The sequence below is a fragment of the Sturnus vulgaris genome, chromosome W (genome assembly GCF_052056855.1).
Source record: "Sturnus vulgaris isolate bStuVul1 chromosome W, bStuVul1.hap1, whole genome shotgun sequence".
NCBI classification, from domain to species: domain Eukaryota; kingdom Metazoa; phylum Chordata; class Aves; order Passeriformes; family Sturnidae; genus Sturnus; species Sturnus vulgaris.
This window is the reverse complement of record NC_142282.1, coordinates 45,377,566-45,395,965: the sequence shown is the minus strand read 5'-3', so window position 1 is coordinate 45,395,965 and position 18,400 is coordinate 45,377,566. Positions and strand designations below refer to the sequence as shown.

General features: G+C 44.0%; 1 protein-coding gene across 6 annotated transcripts in view; it reads left to right on the top strand.

The window, feature by feature from the left end:
* LOC148220236 (spindlin-Z-like) overlaps positions 1 to 18,400 on the top strand; it is a 98,739-nt gene that overhangs the window by 41,598 nt on the left and 38,741 nt on the right. For 4 of the 6 annotated variants that reach the window (XM_088155470.1, XM_088155467.1, XM_088155469.1 and 1 more), the window contains exon 2: positions 7,345 to 7,570. In XM_088155470.1, the coding sequence (XP_088011596.1) occupies positions 7,519 to 7,570 (52 nt within the window). In that variant the 5' untranslated portion in view covers positions 7,345 to 7,518. Of the gene's footprint in view, positions 1 to 4,103; positions 4,123 to 7,344; positions 7,571 to 10,211; positions 10,264 to 18,400 lie in introns of those variants that run through there. The other 2 variants (XM_088155472.1, XM_088155471.1) reach the window with 2 other exon arrangements.

Below are 18,400 nucleotides of genomic sequence, written 5' to 3'. Positions count from 1 at the left end.
GCTCCATGCCTTTCCCTGGCACTGAGGTCAGGCTGACAGGCCTGTTGTTCCCCAGATCCCCCTTTCAACCCTTCTTATAGATAGGTGTCACATTTGATAATTTCCAGTCACCTGGGACCTCCCTGGTTGACCAGGACTGCTGGTAAATGATGGAAATTGGCTTGGTAAGCACTTTGGCCAGCTCCCTGAGTACTCTTTGGGTGAATCCCATTTACCCCCATCAACGCGTGGAGGTCTAAGTGGAACTGCAGGTTACTGGCCATTCCCTCCTGGATTATGGATTATTCTGCTTCCTGTCTCTGTCTTCCAACTTAGGAGGCTGGGTACCCTGAGGGGAAACTGGTCTTACTAAAGACTGAGGCAAAGAAGACATTCAGTACCTTGGCCTTTTCCTCATTCTTTGTTATTATGCTTCCCCCCACATCCAAAAAAGGATGGAGATTCTCCTTGTCCCTGCTTTTGTTGCTGATATATTTGTAGAAACACTTTTTGTTGTCTTTTACAGCAGTGGGCAGAGCCAAAGCTCTCTGTTCTGACATGCCAATTGTCTTCTGTGCTGGCTCATCTTTCAGCATGGGGACAGCCTGCTCCTGCTCCTTTAAGATTTCCTTCTTAAAGCACATTCAGCCTTCCTGGACTATTTTGCCCTTCAGGACTTCCTCCCAAGAGACTCTCTCAACCAGTCTCCTAAATAGGCCAAAGTCTGCCCTCCAGAAGTCTAATTTGGCAGTTATGCTGACCTCTGTCCGTATTTCTCTCATAATTGAAAACTATAATTTCTTGATTGCTTTGCCCAAGATGACCTCTGACTTTCAGTTTGAGCAGTTCTTCTCTATTTACAAACAGCAGGTCCAGCAGAGCACCTTCCCTGGTTGTCTCATTCACTAGCTGTGTCAGGAAGTTTTCTTCCATGCACTCCAGGAACCTCCTAGACTGTTTCCTCTCTTCTCTGTTGTATTTTCAGTAGACATCTGGTAGGTTGAAGTCTCCCATGAGAATAATATCCAGTAATTACAATATTTCCCCTGCTTATAGAATATTTAATCTGCCTCTTCATCCTAGTTAGGTGGTCTATAATACTCCTACCAGGATATCTGCCTTGTTAGACTTCTCCCTGAATCTTACTGTAGTGGGTTAACCCTGGCTGGATGCCAGACACCCACCAAAGCTGCTCTATCACTCCCCTCTGTAACTGGACAGGAGACACAATATATATCAAAAGGATTCATGGGTTGAGATAAAGTCTGGGGGAGATCACTCACCAAATACTGTCATGAGCAAAACAGACTCAAATTTGAGGTATTAATTTAATTTATTACTAACAAAATCAGAGTAGGACAATGAGAAGTAAAGTAAGACCTTAAAAACACCTTCCCCACACCCCTCCCTGCTTCCCAAGCTCTATCTCCTCCCCCCTAGCAGCACAGGGAGACAGGGAATGAGGATTATACTCAGTTCATCATAAGTTGTTTCTGCTGCTTCTCAGGGAGAGGAGTCCTCTCCAATGTAAGGTCTCTCCCACAGGAAACAGTTCTCCATTAACTTCTCCAGTGTGAGTCCATCCCATGGGCAACAGTCCTCCCAAAATTGCTGCAATATGTGTCACTCTTCCACGGGGTGCAGTCATTCAGGAACAGCTTCTTCAGTATGGATCCCCCACAGGGTCACAAGTCCTACCAGGAAACCTGCACCGGCGTGGGCTCCTCCCTCCATGGGTCTGCAGGTCCCTGCCAGGAGCTACCAAAACCTGGCAATAAAAACCCAGTACACTCACTGATAAACACTCAACTCTGATGCCTTAAAATTTAAGTTTTTATATTCTGCTTGGATGTGCTTTTCTGATGTGCTAGGGTGATGAAGACAAAACAGTCCTATTCCAGTTGAGAACTCAAGGACAGTTTCTGCAAACTTCGGGCCCTAAGCATAAACAACGTGGAGAGAGGAGGGCGGGTTCATGCAAATGAACCAAAACCTATAAAAGTGTGAGATTTTGTGACCAAGCCCTCCTTTGCTTCCATCTTGGAGCCATCCAGGCAGGGGCCATGACTGTGGCACTCATACTGCTAGGGTGTGGCCTTTTGTAGGCCTCTCAATAAATACCCATTTTATTCTGCGTGTGTAGCCTCTGTTCCAGCTCCTCTAGGCATCAGAGCTGGCGACTCTGGTGTGACAGGGAAGGCATCTGGAAAACCCCCTGGACTGAAGCCCTGCCGGCAGCCCCAGAAAGGCTCAGCAGAGGTCCAGAGGTATCAGAGCCAAGAACCCTGGGAATGGAGTCACGTGAGTGACCGAATAAAAAGGGTATTCTGTTTAGCATCTGGGTTAAGTGCTAAGAGGGTTTGTAGATTATAATTTTGCAAATTGTAAATTTATTTTGGGGAACCTTAGGGTTCTAAGTAGAATTGTTTTGCTCTTTATCTGTGGGTAAGAAGGAACACCTTCCTAAAGAACAGGTTTAAATTGTAGCGCCATTGGCCTAAAGCCAAAAGGTGGCACAGCTCATTAGTTTCTGAGCTGTGGCTCTGAGGGTTGTGAGTTCTAATCTCGAGTCTCTGTTTGTGTCTTTTACTCTTTATTTTTGGGCATCAGAATGGGTTGTGTATTTTCTGGTGAACATGATAATGGTAGTATTCCAAGAGATAGCCCTTTGGGGTTAATATTGAAAAATTGGGCGAATTTAATCGGGGAAGAGTCTATGTTTTTAAAACCTAAACTTATTAGACTCTCTGAGAAAATGTAGCCAACATTTGAACTAGATAATGGAGAAACGTGGCCTAAATTTGGGAATTTAAACCGAAAGTTAATATCAAGTTTAATATCCCGAATACATGGAGACAGATTGTTTTAAGAGTTAGAGTATGCCCAGCCTTTTATGGTATTAGCATGTGAGCAGGACCTAGATAAGAAGAAAGAACATATATTAGTCTTAAAAGGTAAAAAGAAAGATCCAACTTTCAGAAACACATATAAAAATCCAGAGGAGGTAGAGATAGACCTGGTTGCTCCTGCCATGAGGACAGGATCGATTCCGGCCGCGCTGGGCGGGGGGCCGGGCCAGGCCGCAGGCTCAGGCCAGGCCGTGCCACCTCCGGCAGCAGCCCGAGGGGTGAGGAAGGGGGTGGGAGATAGCCAGTGTGTGCAGCCCTCGGCACTGTCCCGAGAGGAGAGGCCGGGGAACAGGGCCTTTTACAGGGAAGGCAGAGAAGGAACCTCCCATAGGGGGAGCCGCGCCTCCTCTGTTCTCAGACCTGTGAGGTGCCATGGCAACCCCAAAGGCCAGGGAGCTGCCTCGGAAGGTGACATCATCAAAGATCGCAGACACACAGCCCAGCAGCGGAGTCGCAACAGGTCTTGTATGATGCTTTCTAGGATTGGGACTAGCCGAGATAGACTCTTGGCTACAACAGAGACAGACAGCCCTTACTCAAATGAGTCTGAGGAGGAAGAAGAGGATGAGGAAATGGACGAGATTATTGCTGCCTTAAACAGGCGGAGGAGGGGAAAGATAGCAAGAGAAGCCCTCAGAAAATGTAGTCCAATCGCTCACCATACTAGATCAAAAAGGGAGACAGAAAGAGAACCAATTTTGCAAGCCTCCTTACGACAAGCAGTCGGTAATCAGGGGCCAGTATACGTGAAAGTACCATACTCCCTTATAGAGTTAGAGCAGTGGAAAGCTACCGTAGGAAAATATAAAGAGAACCCAAATAAAGTGGCAAAATTGGTGGAACAGGCTATTAATTCACAAAACCCTGACTGGGAAGACTTGAACTCCATGTTGGATACATTACTTGACCCCACTGAAAGACAGATGGTTAATAAAGCCATCACAACCTCCGTGGAGGGGAACATAGCCAGTGGATTGCTTCAGGGTACTGTCACTCAGATATTTCCCCTTGAGAATCCTGGGTGGGATCTAAATATACCAGAACATATGGCAAGGCTAAAAAGATATCAAAGTCTTGTAGTATATGGGTTAAAACATGGAGTACCTAAAGCTATAAATTGGTCAAAGCTTTATGAAGTGAGACAAAATTATGATGAATCATCCTCTGATTTTTTTGAACAGGTTAAGAGAAACTACTATCAAATATACTGATTTAGACCCTGAATCAGCTGATGGTAAAGCGCATTTAGTTTTGTTGTTTATGGGTCAGGCCTCAAATGATATAAGAAGGAAGCTGCAAAAGATAGAGGGGGTCCGAGATATGGAGAGACTGCTAGAGGTTGCCTGGAAGGTGTTTTGAGACAGAGGTTCAACTGAAAGAGTTAAATCCCAACCTAGTAAGAAGGCAACTCGGGAAAAGTCACACAACAAAGCTTCCCCTACACAGAAGGACCAGTGTGCATACTGTAGAAAGTGGGGACATTGGAAAAAGGATTGTCCAGTGTTAAAAGAGAAATCCTCAGTTCCCCAACTCTCAGTAGTACAAAACTCAAGTGGCTCAGGCTCTGAGTGATGGCAACCAAGGGCTATTCCCCAGCAGAGCCCTTGATTATAACTAAGCTGGGGAAAGTTGACATCAAGTAATTTTTGTAGATTCTGGAGCAGCATATTCTATGTTAAATACCTTAGAAGGGAAACTGAGTCACGACACTGTACATAACTACCATCATGTGAGAGACTGAAATGGTAAAGGTTAATAACTCAATCAGCCTTTTGCAAAAGCAACAGGGTGCTTTGCTGTGGGCAGGTTTGCACCCCTCAACCGAAGGGGAGGAGAAGAGTTTTTGCATATGTGGTGGCAAAGCCTCTGATCTGCAAAAATCAGCCCAGGCGCAGAGGGGGTGCACATTTACCACTGGAGGATGACCACTACAAACTGACCTTTGTTTAGATAAACTTGTTGAGCCCTGCGATTGTGTACTGGATAACTTGTGACTAATGTTGTTAACAAGCTGGGTTTTAAGCCAGATAAGGGAAAAGGCCCATAAGAAGCAGATCCTATGTGGTGGGATAATGCTTTTTATCATGTCAATGTCCTCCCTCTCGATAAGGCTCAGGTGGAAAACATATATATACACCGGTCATTCAGTGTCCCTCTAATCTGCCCCAAGGGATCTATTAACAAGAACCTCAGTTACCTCGCCTTCAGGACCAGGTTGTAACACATCATCAAGCTCCAAAGAATCAAAACACTCCCTACAGGGCTACCCCACTGCCTCTCCTTCCTTGCCTATCCCTTCTGAAGAGTTTATAGCCATCCATTGCAGCATTCCAGTCGTGCAAATCATCCTGCCATGTTTCCATGATGGTGACTGTCATAGTTTTCCTGATGTACAATACAGTAGCTTCCCTCCTGTTTGTTGCCCATGCTGTGTGCATTGGTGTAAATGCATTTCAGTTGGGCTAATAACCCTACTGCCTTTTTACAGGGACAAGCCCTAATTCATGCGTGACCATTCTCAGGTACTTCTGGGATTTTTAACACATCATTAACCCTTGCATCCTTCCTTTTGCATGGATCTCCATCCCCTATCTCCACTGATATGGCAGACTGAAGGGCTTTGGTAGCACACTGTCCCTCAAACATTTGCATGGCACCTCCAGGCTTATCTCTGCTGAGCCTGGTTTTGTCCCCATCCCCCTTCAAACGTAGTTTAAAGCTGTCTCAATGACTCCTGCTAACTCCTGAGCTAAAATCCTTTTTTCCCCCTTTGAGATGGATGGACCCGGTCTGTTACCAGCAGGCTTGGTGTCACATAAACTGACCCATGATTAAAACCCCCAAAATTGTAATGGCAACATCAGTCTCAAAGCCAGGTGTTCATCTGCATGATTTTCCTGTTTATTGCCCCATCATTCCCTGCAGGGAACTGGCAGGACAGAAGAGAACATAACATGTGCTCCAGATCCTTCGACCAGTTGTTCCAAGGCCCTGAGGCCCCTCTTGGTTGTCTGCAGCCTGCTTGTCGGGACTTTGTCACTACCCACCTGAAAAAGCAGTAGCAGATAATAATCAGTGGGATGTACCAGGCTGGGAAGTTTCTTGGTGATGTCCCTTACCCAGGCCCCAGGAAGGCAGCATACTTCCCTATGGGTTGGGTCCAGTCATCATATTGGGCTCTTTGTTCCTTTCAAAAGAGAGTCATCAATGACTACTACTTCTTTACTACTACAACCCTTCTTTTTTTCTTAACTGAGGAGGTTATGATGCAGTGGGTAGGCTACTCTGCCCTAGGTAACCCCTCCAGCCTGGATGGACTTTCATCCACATTCTCATTTCCCTGGTCCTCAGATTCCAGGATTCATAACTATTGGATAAGAGCACCTGGGAAGGTGAAGTAGGTCAGGAGGGGATTTACCTTCCACCCTGAGTAGAAACCCATTTCTATACCCCTTCATCTCTACAGTCCCCTCCTTCTTCCTGGTGGGGAGAGGGTAGGAGATCTATTGTTTCTTGTGAAGTAGATGGTGGGTCGTTTGTCCAAGGCACAGTAGAGTGTGGCTCCACTGGTCAATCTCCTCAGAGTCCCTGATACTTCTTAGCCTTTCTACTTCTCTCAGCTCTGCCACTGGGCTGAGCAGATTGTTGACCTGATTGCACCTCACACAGCTGTTTTCTCTGTTGCCCTCTGAGAGCAGTGCCAGACTGGTACTCCTTGCAGCCTAAGACCTGGATGGCTGTGTGTTTTTGTGGACACTCCATCTGGGTGGCCACATCCTTTCTGGTGCACACAGAGGAAACAGCTTCTGTCCGAGTGGAAACCATATCTGAGCCGCCTTGGCAAGGGCGATGGCCATCAACTCAGCTAACTACTCCAGCTGCAGAGCCTCAGTATTCTCCCTGCACACTTTTCCTCGTGATCTGCCACGCAAACTGCCACACCATGCCACACACTGTTTTTGGGTTTTTTTTCCACAGAAGGTGGAAAAATCCCACTTGGTTTTGTTGGGTTTTTTTGTTCAAATCTATTGACAGATGGGTGCTGTAATGCAGATAACAATGTTTAACTTCCGTGCCTTGCATCTCTCACAGTAACCATCTGTGTAATAATAAGGGTGGTATAGACTAATCTAAAAACTATTATAGAATGTTTCAGAGGAAATATAGGGTTTTGTCCCTGAAATACAATAAATTTTTTGAAACAGGAATAGCTGCTTTGTGACTTGGGGAGTGTGAGAATCCTATGCTTTCATGCTCTCTCTACTGCTGTTTTCATTATAATTTTCAAATGTAGTATGGGGGTTCTAAAAATTAGTGCATAATATGGAATGCATCCAGAATAACAGGATATGAAGAGACTTCTCATTGAACATGAAAGAAAATATATTTTGTTTCACTTCATTGTTTATTTTAACCAAGTCTCAAATCAGACTATATTTTCTGATTTGTTTTTCAGAGTGATATAACTGAAAGTGCTTCTCCTATATTTGAGGAAGAACAAATTGATGATTGGATGGTATATGAATAAGTAGCTGTTGTATTACGAGAATAAGAAGATATTTGGGGAGTTGGGAAGAACTGGATTTTCACCCTAGTCTAGCAGCTTTGCTGCTCACTTAAACACAGATGAATGAAGACCCCATTTGGAAAATCACCAGGTCAGCGGTCCAGAGCTGATGCAGGTGAGGTGTTACTGAATTTGAGGGTTAATGTTTTTTATTGTGTAAAAAGTGTCCTTATAGATTTTTCCTATGTACTCATGGTTTTATGAAACTGTTACTGTTTGGTTTTGATTGGGAAGGTTGATGGTTGTTGGGGTTTTTTTTTTAAGATAAGAATTATTGGAACTGTGGAACTGAAAGGACACATAAATTTAAGCTGTATAGAATTACATTTATGAAGTTGTACTGGTTTTGGCTGGGATTGAGTTAAATTTCTTTGTAGTAGCTGGCATGGTGCTATGTTTTGGATTTGTGCTGAAAAGTGTTGATAACACACTGCTACTGCTGAATGGTGTTTACACAGTGTCGAGGCCTCTCTTTCTCATGCTGCAAGAGAAGGACAAACATAGATGGTGATGGAATTATTTGCTGGATGTTTCCTAATTTCAGGTGTAGATTATGAAAGTGTACCAGGTAGTAATTATTAGGAGACTGCAAAACCAACCTGTCTTAGTTTAATACAATTTTATGGGATGCAGACTTTGAAATGTTGTCTCCCCTTAGTTTTAACCACTCCCCTTTCAACAATAAGGAGAGTCAAACACGAAGAGATAAGTGAAAAAATAACAATTTACTAAAAGAAAAACAGCAATAACCACTAGATACAAAGCTGCTGAGTTACATGGCCGTCTCCCCTAGAACAAAGAAAACAATATGGCCACCACCTGGACAGCCTAGTGGCCCAGAGGACAAAGACAAGATGGTGGAGAAGCCCTATTCTCCAGACCATGCAGCCAAGAGACAGAACAAAGGCAAAAAACACAGCAACCAAGCCTCTGTGGTTCCAGAACTCCTTCCTCGCCCCCAAACAACAACAGAAACAGGGAAAAAGAAAACCTGGAAAAAATTATTTTTGTCCAAAAGGCTCCAGTGCTGCCACACTGGAAGAAACTTCCTGGCAGTTGCAGACCCAGCCTCCCCTCAGTGGCTTGAAACTCATGGAGAGTGGCTCCAATGCTGCTGAAATGCTGATTCCTGTGACACAGCGTGAGGCAGGGGCTCTCTTGTTCTTTTCTTGATGAAAGAACTTGCAATTTGATATAAATTAAAATTATAGTGAGTTTGTTGTATTTTATTAAAATAAATTTTTAAACAAACGACTGGGAGAAAAAAGCTATCAGAAGCACAACTAAGTCAAGTGACAAGAAGCTGGAATTAGAAATCCAAATCAGTAGTAAAGACTTAGAAGTGGTGACTTCTTTGAAAAAGCTAGTTTTCCTCTGGCCTGCCTGTTTGCCTACAAAGGTGCAAGGAGCACAAATTGCCTGTCTCGAACAGTGTCAAGGTATCCTGGTTCCAGCCAGGACAGATTTAATTTTTTTCAGTAGCCAGGAGGGGGCATGACTGGGGTCTGGAAGTTATTCTATATCACCTCATGTCATTGCTGGGGGCAGGGGAAAGGGCTCTTTTACGGGGAGAAGGGGCTCTTCTGGAAGAGAAAATATGGTAGAGGGAGCCTTCTGGTATTGTCTGTTATTGTGGAGTTTTTCCATGTGAATAATTTATTTTCTTGTGAATTTTGTTATTAATATTGTTGCTGTTACTGTTCATTTTCTTATCTCATTGCTGTTTTCAGTAAATTGTTCTTATCTCAACCCATGATCTTTGCCTTTTGTGCCTCCAACTTTCCTCTCCAGCCATCCAAAGTGGGGAGGAGGAGGTGAAATCAGGGGAGCAAGAGAGAACAGTGTGTGGTTTGGAGAGTCGATGGGGGCACTGAATTGGGGAGCACCATTCCTAAACCACGACACAAGGCCACAGAAGGAACTTGCTATAAGATAAGCCACCACAGTGGGAACTTGAGATAAGCACAGAAGGGAGGAATTTGCAACAGGAAGGCACTAATTTCAGGTTTGCTGAGGCAAGATCTTGTTAGCACATCCTGGTTAATGCATTCGGACAATAATTCCCACTGTGGAAAAGGGAGCAACTGCTCATACACATATCACCCCAAGTTATGGGAACAGCATCTGTGACCACTCCGTGATACTTGGAACTTGGACTGTATAAAGGTGGTACCCTCAGAAGAACAACTCTGGGACCCCCACCACTGAGAAGCCTGGGGTGAAGAAGGACCAATGGGATCCCACTGTATTCATGGGTGGTGACTGTCTTCTGCTTGATCTCTCTCTCCCTCTCCACCCTTTACTCTTTACTATTCCTTTCTATCTCTCTACCTAACGTTTATTGTAAAATAAAATCCATATTGCATATGGTCTCATTTGCTACTCGGTCAGAGGCATCTCTCACTAATCAGATCTTACCAAAACAAAAGGCTTTTATTTGCTGTAAAGTAGGTTTAAAAGAGGAAAAAAATATATTTGACTGAAGTATCCAGGTTTTTGAAGTTTACCTCTACTGGGAAACAGAATTAATAGTTCCATCTTGAGAAATAAAGGATAACATCCAAAATGGAGAAACAAAGGAAAGCCAAACTTGTTTCTTATTTTTTCCACAACAGTCAAGCGTGTGTCTGCAGTCTCAGTATTTTGTTAAAATATAGAGCAGCCTCCCAGGATACCGTTTCACTAGATCAGGCAGCTTCTTAGTGCTTGGCATTGTGCTTGTGCTTCTAATTAGAGCATGTTTCTCCTCAATATAGGTGAATCCTGATTTTTTTTTTATTAACATAATCCAGTTTAATTGTCTGTGAGGTAAGTTGTGATTACCCTGGTGTCCTGGTTATTAGTATTGTCGTTGCTGCTTGTTTTTCTTATTTCATTGCATTTTACAGTAAATTGTTCTATCTCAAGCCGTAATCTTTACTGCTTTGTGCCTCCTATTCTCCTCTCCATCCCACCATGGGGGAGGGAAGTGAGCCAGTGGCGCATGGTCTGGGGTGTTTTCGGTGAGAACACTAAACTGGGGAATACCATTCCTAAACCATGACACCTTGTGTTTACATTTATATTTCAACTTTTTGAGCCTACTGATCACTTGTTTTATGCTGTACAAATGTAATGCATGGTCCTTTACAGTCCTTCCTAGCTGTTACCAGTACTGTCCTTGGGAATTATGAAGAGATCCTACTCTCAGATTCGACTACTTTAAGATGCAATTAAATCATTTGGGAGAGTCAGGAATTCATTTTACCACTCTTCTCCTGGTCCAGTTTCCCAAACTCTTAGAGTTGACATTGGGCAGGCAATATTAGGTGTGAATAAACACATCTCTGAAATTTTCAGGTCATTCAAAGTAATTCTGAAAGACATAAAATCAAGATTAATTCTCATGTGATTGTATGGTGTTTCCACAGCAGATACTTAAATATAATTTTTAAATGTCCAGCTTTTGCTGCCTGTCATAAAGACAGGATATTCTGAGATATAAGCAGCTGTGGTGTGTTTTGAAGAGTCCGTCTAATTTTGATAGACAGAATGGAGAGTACCATCTGATATGATGACAATTAAAAACACTGCTAGTAGCTTTCTCCCATCTCTCTTCCTTTTCTCTCCTCCTACCTGCCCCAGTTGAAATGTGTGTACTTCCTCTATAGCCCACACCCTCAAATAATGTTTATTTTATTTCTGTGTTGTTTTACCCTTTTTCTTTCACTATGAGTAAGGTAGAAGCATTCAGAAACATGGGTCCTAGGTTTGCTATTGAATTTAACAGTATTTTAAGGATACATTAGGTAGAATTAATCCAGGCTTGAAAAGCAAAGGCCAACTGGCAATTAAATGCTTAATTACTTTGTTCTTGACTTTTTATTACTGAAAATACTTAGGATTTTAGTCATGAGAGATTGAGCCATATATATTTTCTTCTTCCTCATATCTATCCAAGTTTGACTCTTTGCTGCTTATAAAGAAGCATAAAACAAATCCAATCACTTTGTGTGTTTGTTTTTTGTTTTGTTTTGTTTTGTTTTGTTTTGTTTTGTTTTATATTCAGGATTAACTTCCTGGTTTTTGTATTCATGGCAAATTATATCAACGATGTTTAATTTTTGTTTCCAGAACATGGAATTTCATGGAATATGCAAGTTGAAACGGTAGCACTTGTCATTCCATAGTCAGGACAAAGTAAAGGATATGAACTTAAATACATTCAGTGACATTCATGGTATATAGAATCTGATAACGCTCCATTATTGTTTTCTAATTACGGTTAACATCTTTGAAGTCACATTCTTGCTTGAGACCAAACCAAGCTTGACCCCAAAATACTTGATACACTAATTTTTCACTTGAAATATTTATCTGAATGTATTGCTGTGCTGGGTTTGTGTGGCACGGTTTTGGTAGCAGGGAGCTACAGGGGTGGCTTCTGTGAAATGCTGCTGGAAGCTTCACCTTATGTCTGGCAGAGCCAAAGCCAGGCAGCTCCAAGACAAACCCACCACTGGCCAATGTTGAGCCAATCAGCAATGGTAGCAATGCATCTGGGGTAATATATTTAAGAAGGGAAAGAAGTTATTGCACAGAAGTAATTGTGACCAGAGAAGAGAGGAGAATATGGGAGAGGAACAACTCTGCAGACACCAAGGTCAATGCAGAAGGAGGGGGAGGACATGCTCCAGGTGCCAGAGCTGAGATTCCTCTGCAGCCCATGGAGGAGACCCACTCTGGAACAGGCATCTGCCTGAAAGGCAACTGTGAACCTGTGGGAAGCCTGTGCTGGAGCAACCTGTTCCTGAAGGACTGCACCCCATGGAAGGGACCCATGCTGAAGCAGTTCATGAAGAACTGTAACCTGTGGGAGGGACTCATGTTGGAGAAGTTTGTGGAGGACTGGCTCCTGTGGGAGGGACCCCATACTAAAGAAGGGGAAGGACTCCTCTCCCTGAGGGGGAAGCAGCAGAAACGACGTGATGAACTCACCCTAACCCACATTCCCTGTCTCCCTGCACCACTGGGGGGAAGGAGGTAGAGAATCAGTAATAAAGTTAAGCCTGGGAAGGAGGGAGGAGTGGGGGGGAAATGTTTTTAAGATTTCGTTTTACTTCTCATTATCTTTCTCTGATTTGATTGGTAATAAATTCAATTAATATCCCCAAGTTGAGTCTTTTTTGCCTGTGATGGCAATCGGTGAATGATTTCTCCATCTTTATCTCGACTTATGAACCTTTCATTGTATTTTCTTCTCCCCTGTCCAACTGAGGAGGGAAGTGAGAAAGTGGCTTTGGTGGGTACCTGACATTCAGCCAAGGTCAAACTACCACAATTGCCCTTGAAATTGTTGGCAAATTTTTAAATGTCTTCCTTTGAATTGGACACTTGACAGTGAATGACTAATGCCAATTATGCTTCTGTCAGGAGCCATTTAGGTTCTGCTAGACATTTCAGGATGATTTGTGTAAGCAAAGTTTCTGCTTTGATTCTTGTTTGGCATTCTCTGCTAAAGGTGACTATCAACATCATCAGCTAATCGTGACTGATGCATTTGGTGGCCTTCAATGACAGGATTACAGAGGTGGTGGATGAGGGAAGAGCGACTGACATCACCTACCTGGACTTGTTCAAAGCATTTGACATCCTGGTCTCTAAACTGGAGAGACATGGATTTGATGGGTGGACCAGTCAATGGATAAGGGATTGGCTGGATGGTCGCTCTCAGACTTGTGGTCAACACCTCAATGTTTAAGTGGAGATTAATGACAAGTGGTGTTCTTCAGGGGTTGGTATTGGGACCGGCACTGTTTACCACCTTTTTCAGGGACATGGACAGTGGGATCAAGTGCACCCTCAGCAAGTTTGCCAACAACATCAAGCTGTGTGGTGTGGTCGACATGCTGGAGTGAAGGGATGCCATCCAGAGGGACCTTGACAGGTTTGAGAAGTGGATCTCTGTGAACCTCATGAAGTTCAACAAGGCCAAGTGCAAAGTCCTGCACCTGGGTTTGGACAATCCCAAGCACGAATACTTGCTAAATGGAAAATGGATTGAGAGCATCCCTGAGGAGGACATGGAGGTGTTAATGGATAAGGAGCTTGACATGAGCCATCAATGTGTGCTTGCAACCCAGAAAGCCAATTGTATCCTGGACTGCATCAAAAGAAGTGTAGCCAGTAAGTTGAGGGAGGTGATTATCCCTCTCTACTCCATTCTGGTGAGACCCTACCTGGAGTACTACTTTCAGATCTTGGACCCTGAACATAAGGAGGACGTGGATCAAGTAGAGTGAGTCCAGAGGAGGGCCACAAAGGTGATCAGAGGGATGGAACACCTCTCCTAGGATGACAGGCTGAGAGAGTTGGAGTTGTTCAACATGGAGAAGGCTTCAGGGAGACCTTATAGCAGCCTTTCAGTACCTAAAGGGGGCCTACAAGCAAGTTGGAGAGAGACTTTTCACAAGGGCATGGAACAAGGGGGAATGGCTTTAAACTGAAAGAAGGTAGGTTTAGACTGGATATTAGGAAGAAATTCTTTACTGTGAGGGTGGTGAGACACCAGAGCAGGTTGCCCAGAGAAGTTGTGGATGCCCCATCCCTGGAAGTGTTGAAGGCCAGATTGGATGTGAAGGTGTCTCTGCCCATGGCAGGGGGGTTGGAACTAGATGATCTTAAAGGTCCTTTCCAACCCAAATCATTCTATGATTTAATTATGTTAAACATTAATGTATTAAAATATTTTTATTTGCTCTCAAATGTTTTAAATCATTTAGACAGTAATACTTACAACATCATGTATTTACAAATAAATATTTTTGTAAAGAAGCTGTACAAGCTGTTTGGAATTTTAAAAGTCTTCTGCACAGCTCATTTGTTGCCTTAGTGTAAGATAAGGTTTATGTCTACCTTGTGCTGTGAGAGTTTATTTCTCCCTTTAATACCTGGGGGGGAAAAGTAAAATATACAGGATGAAAGATATCCTAAAAGATTAGAAGTTTAGTATTCCTATTCCTGTAGGAAAAACAAAAACAGAAAGGCATTTCTATTATGAATTTGTTCTAATGAGCTTTACCACTTGTCATGGTTTGACAATGGCCAAACACCAGGCACCCACAATAGCCACTGACTCGCCCTCCCCTGCTACAGCTGGGCAGAGAAAAGAAAAAAAAAATTAAGGAAGGCTTCATGAGTTAAGGACCAGGAGAAAACACTCCAAGGGCAAAACAGGCTCAACTCAGAAGTACAAAGTGAATTTATTACTAACAAAATCAGAGGAGGATAATGAGAAGTAAAATAAGCCCTTAAAAACACCATTTTACCCCCAACCCCTCCATCCTTCCCACCGACAGCACAGGGAGACAGGGCATAGGGGTTTTGGTCAGTTTGTCACCAGAGATCGTCCACTGCTCAGGGACAGAAGTCCTTCCCCTGCTACGCTATGGGGTCTCTCCTATGCAAGACAGTTCTCCGTGAACTTCTCCAATGTGGTTTCAATCTCACGAGCAGCAGTCCTCCCAAAACTACTGCAATGTGAATTCCCCCCATGGGCAAACAGTCCTCCCAAAACTGAAGTGGCATGGGTCACTCTTGCATGGGGTGCTATCCTCCAAGGACAGGCTGCTCCAGCCTAGAAGCAGGGGCTTATCCCTCTGTATTTAGCATTGGTGCAGCCTCACCTTGAGTATTGTGTGCACTTCTTAGCCCCCCAATTAAAAAAGGATGTGAAGGTCCTTGAATTGCTCCCAGAGGAGGGCAACATTGTTGTTGACAGGATTTGAAGGAATGTACTATGAGGAATGGCAAAGGACTTTGGGCTTATCTAGATTACCTCTTGTGAGTCAAGGAGATGCGAGGAGGGGCTTCCTCCATCCGTGAGCAGCAGGCTGATCAAAAGAGGCCTCTAGGGAGCGCTGCAAACAGGAGCAGACAAACAGGGACATGGCATGTCTCTGAGGGTGTGGCACAACAGTTTGTGGGGCAGTTCGTGCAGGCAGAGCAGGCAGACAGGATTGCAGGTTTTTTCCTGCTAGTAAGATTTGCTGTATGTTGTTTCCTGTGTTTCTGTTGGTTGGTTGTTTTCGGGGTTTCTGTTATTAATGGTTTTTACACAATCGAAAACTGTAGTTAGTGCAAGTGTGTGTAACCAAATGGAACCCTCCAAAAAGGACGTGTCTGTACAGACCCATTCCTGCGAGGAGTGTTTGCGCATATCATTGGTACCAGATGGCATTGCAGAAGAAGCCTGTCTGCGGTGTGAACAGGTGAATGATCTCCTTTCACTGGTGGCCGAGCTTAGAGGGGAAGTTGAAAGACTAAGGAGTATTATGGAAAGTGAAAGGGAAATAGATTGGTGGAGTTCCACCCTTCCATCCTTGAGGGAGGCCCACCAGGAGTCAGAGGACTCCCATACCTCACACTGTCAGGAAATAGGAGGCCATATGGTGGATAGAGTGGAAATGGATCCCTGCTCGGGGAGGTAATAATAAAAATTCCACCTGACCCCCATCCCTTATCCAGGTTCTACTTCAGAATCAGTATGAGACCCTGGATCTAGAGAGTCAGCCAGATTATTTAGAAGAAAATGATCTGCCCAGTGAGCCTCCCAATTACGCTTAAACTGTCAGATGGATCACCACCTCTAACATGAAAAGGAAAGAAGGGTAGTTGTAGTGGGTGACTCCCTTCTGAGGGGAACAGAGGGCCCCATATTTTGACCTGACCCATCCCACAGGGTGATCTGATGCCTCCCAGGGGCCTGGGTACAGGATATCACTGGACTGATTCAGCCCTCTGATTATTACCCACTACTGATACTCCAGGCTGGCAGTGATGAGATTGAAAAGAGGAGTGTCAGGGCAATGTCCTGGGTTGCAATGCAAAAATGTATATTCTATCACCATCTGTTGAAATGTGGGAGGGGTGGTGATCCTTATCTCTGTGGGAGATATCCTCTGCTGATGTGCCATCTGATAAAATCAGGGGGACAGTCATATTTATCTTTTCACAACCCATCCTTCCTCCAGAAGATATATTCTGTTAATGGGCCATTAAGTCCTATTGTGTGACTGATAAGATTACATCATCCCATTGGGAGATGCTCCAGCCAGGGGGAGGAGCCAAGCCTTTCCTACCTAGATAAAAAATGAGATTTGGAACACCAAGGTAGCCCTTTCCACTGGATCCCAGAGGGAAGTCGGACCTTTTCCACATCATCGCTGGACCTTTGGAGGAAAACTGCACCTTCTACAGGACCACTGCTTCAACTGAACCACATCTGTCATCCAGGAGGACTGCAGCCACCATTTATATGGACTGCTGCCAACACCCTGACTTACAGGGTGTCAGGTTGTATTCTGACTCTGTCAGTGTTTTTCTTTTGTATTATTGCATGTATTAAATTTTTTTTCTCTTTTTTCCTATTAAATTGTATTACTGACTTGGAGTCTCTCAGTGGTTTTGCTTTCAAACCAGTACCGGCAATTAAAAGTGACTTTAGGGCACTGGGTCAAGTGGTTGATAGCGGAGGGGCGCAGGTAGTCTTTTCCTAACTCCCTTTGGCAGCTGAGAAAAACGGTGAAAGGAATAGGAGAGTTCACATCATCAAGTCACTCAAGAGTTGGTGTCATCAGCAGAATTTCAGGTTCTTTGATCTTGGGGCAATGTTTACGGCATCTGGCCTGCTGGAACTGGATGGGCTGCATCTCTCTGTTAAGGGCAGAAGAATTTTAGCTCATGAACTGGCAGAACTCATTGAGAGGGCTTTAAACTAGGTTTGAAGGGGGAAGGGGATGCAGCTGGGCTGTTTGGGAGAAGGCCCAAGGGTGGTAAGCCTGAGTTAGGGGTGAAATCAGTAGCCCAGCTGAGGTGCATGAATACCAATGCACAAAGCACGGGGAACAAACAAGAAGAGCTGGAGGCCATGGTGCAACAGCAAAGCTATGATGTAGTTGCCATCACGGAAATGTGGTGGGACGACTCACAACTGGAGCACTGCACTGGATGGCCACAAGCTCTTCAGAAGAGACAGGAAAGGGAGAAGAGATGGAAGGGTGGCCCTTTATATTAGGGAGGCTTTTGACACCATAGGTATTGAAACTAATGATAATGGAGTTCAATGCCTATGGGTAAGAATTAAGGGGAAGGCCAACAAGGCTGACATCCTACTGGGAGTCTCTTATTATCCACCCAACCAGGAAGAAGAGGTGGACAACTTATTCTATAAGCAGCTGGAGAATGTTTCAGGACCGTCAGCCCTTGTTCTTGTAGGCAACTTCAACCTGCCAGACATCTGCTGGGAACTTAATACAGCACAAAAAAGGCAGTCCAGGAAGATTTTAGAGTATGTGGAGGACAACTTTTTGTCGCAGCTGGTGACTGAGCCCACCAGAGGACGAACTATATTAGATCTATTGTTTGCGAATAGAGATGGGCTGGTGGGAGATGTGGTTGGAGGCTGCTTGGGGCACAGTGATAATGAAATTATAGAGTTCTCGATATTTGGTGATATCAGGAGGAACACAAGACATTTACATTGGATTTCCGGAGGGCAGATTTTGGTCTATTTAGGAGAATTATGCAAAGAGTTCCAAGGGAAGCAGCCCTTAAAAACAAAGGAGTTCAGAAAAGGTGGATGTGTTTCAAAACAGAGATCTTGAGGGCACAGGAGCAGACTGTCCCTGTGTTCCAAAAAATGAGTCAACAAAGCAAACATCCAGACTGGATGGGCAACAAGGTTTTGAAGGAACTTAGGAATGAAAAGAGCATGTATCATCTTTGGAAGGAGGGTCAGGTGTCTTAGGAAGTATTTCAGGGGACTTCCAGGGCATGTAGGAAAAAAATTAGGGAGGCCAAAGCTCAGTTCGAACTGAAAATGATAATAAAAATGTTTCTACAAATATATTAATGGCAAAAGGAAGCGTAAGACCAGCCTTTGTTCTTCATTGGATGAGACAGGGAA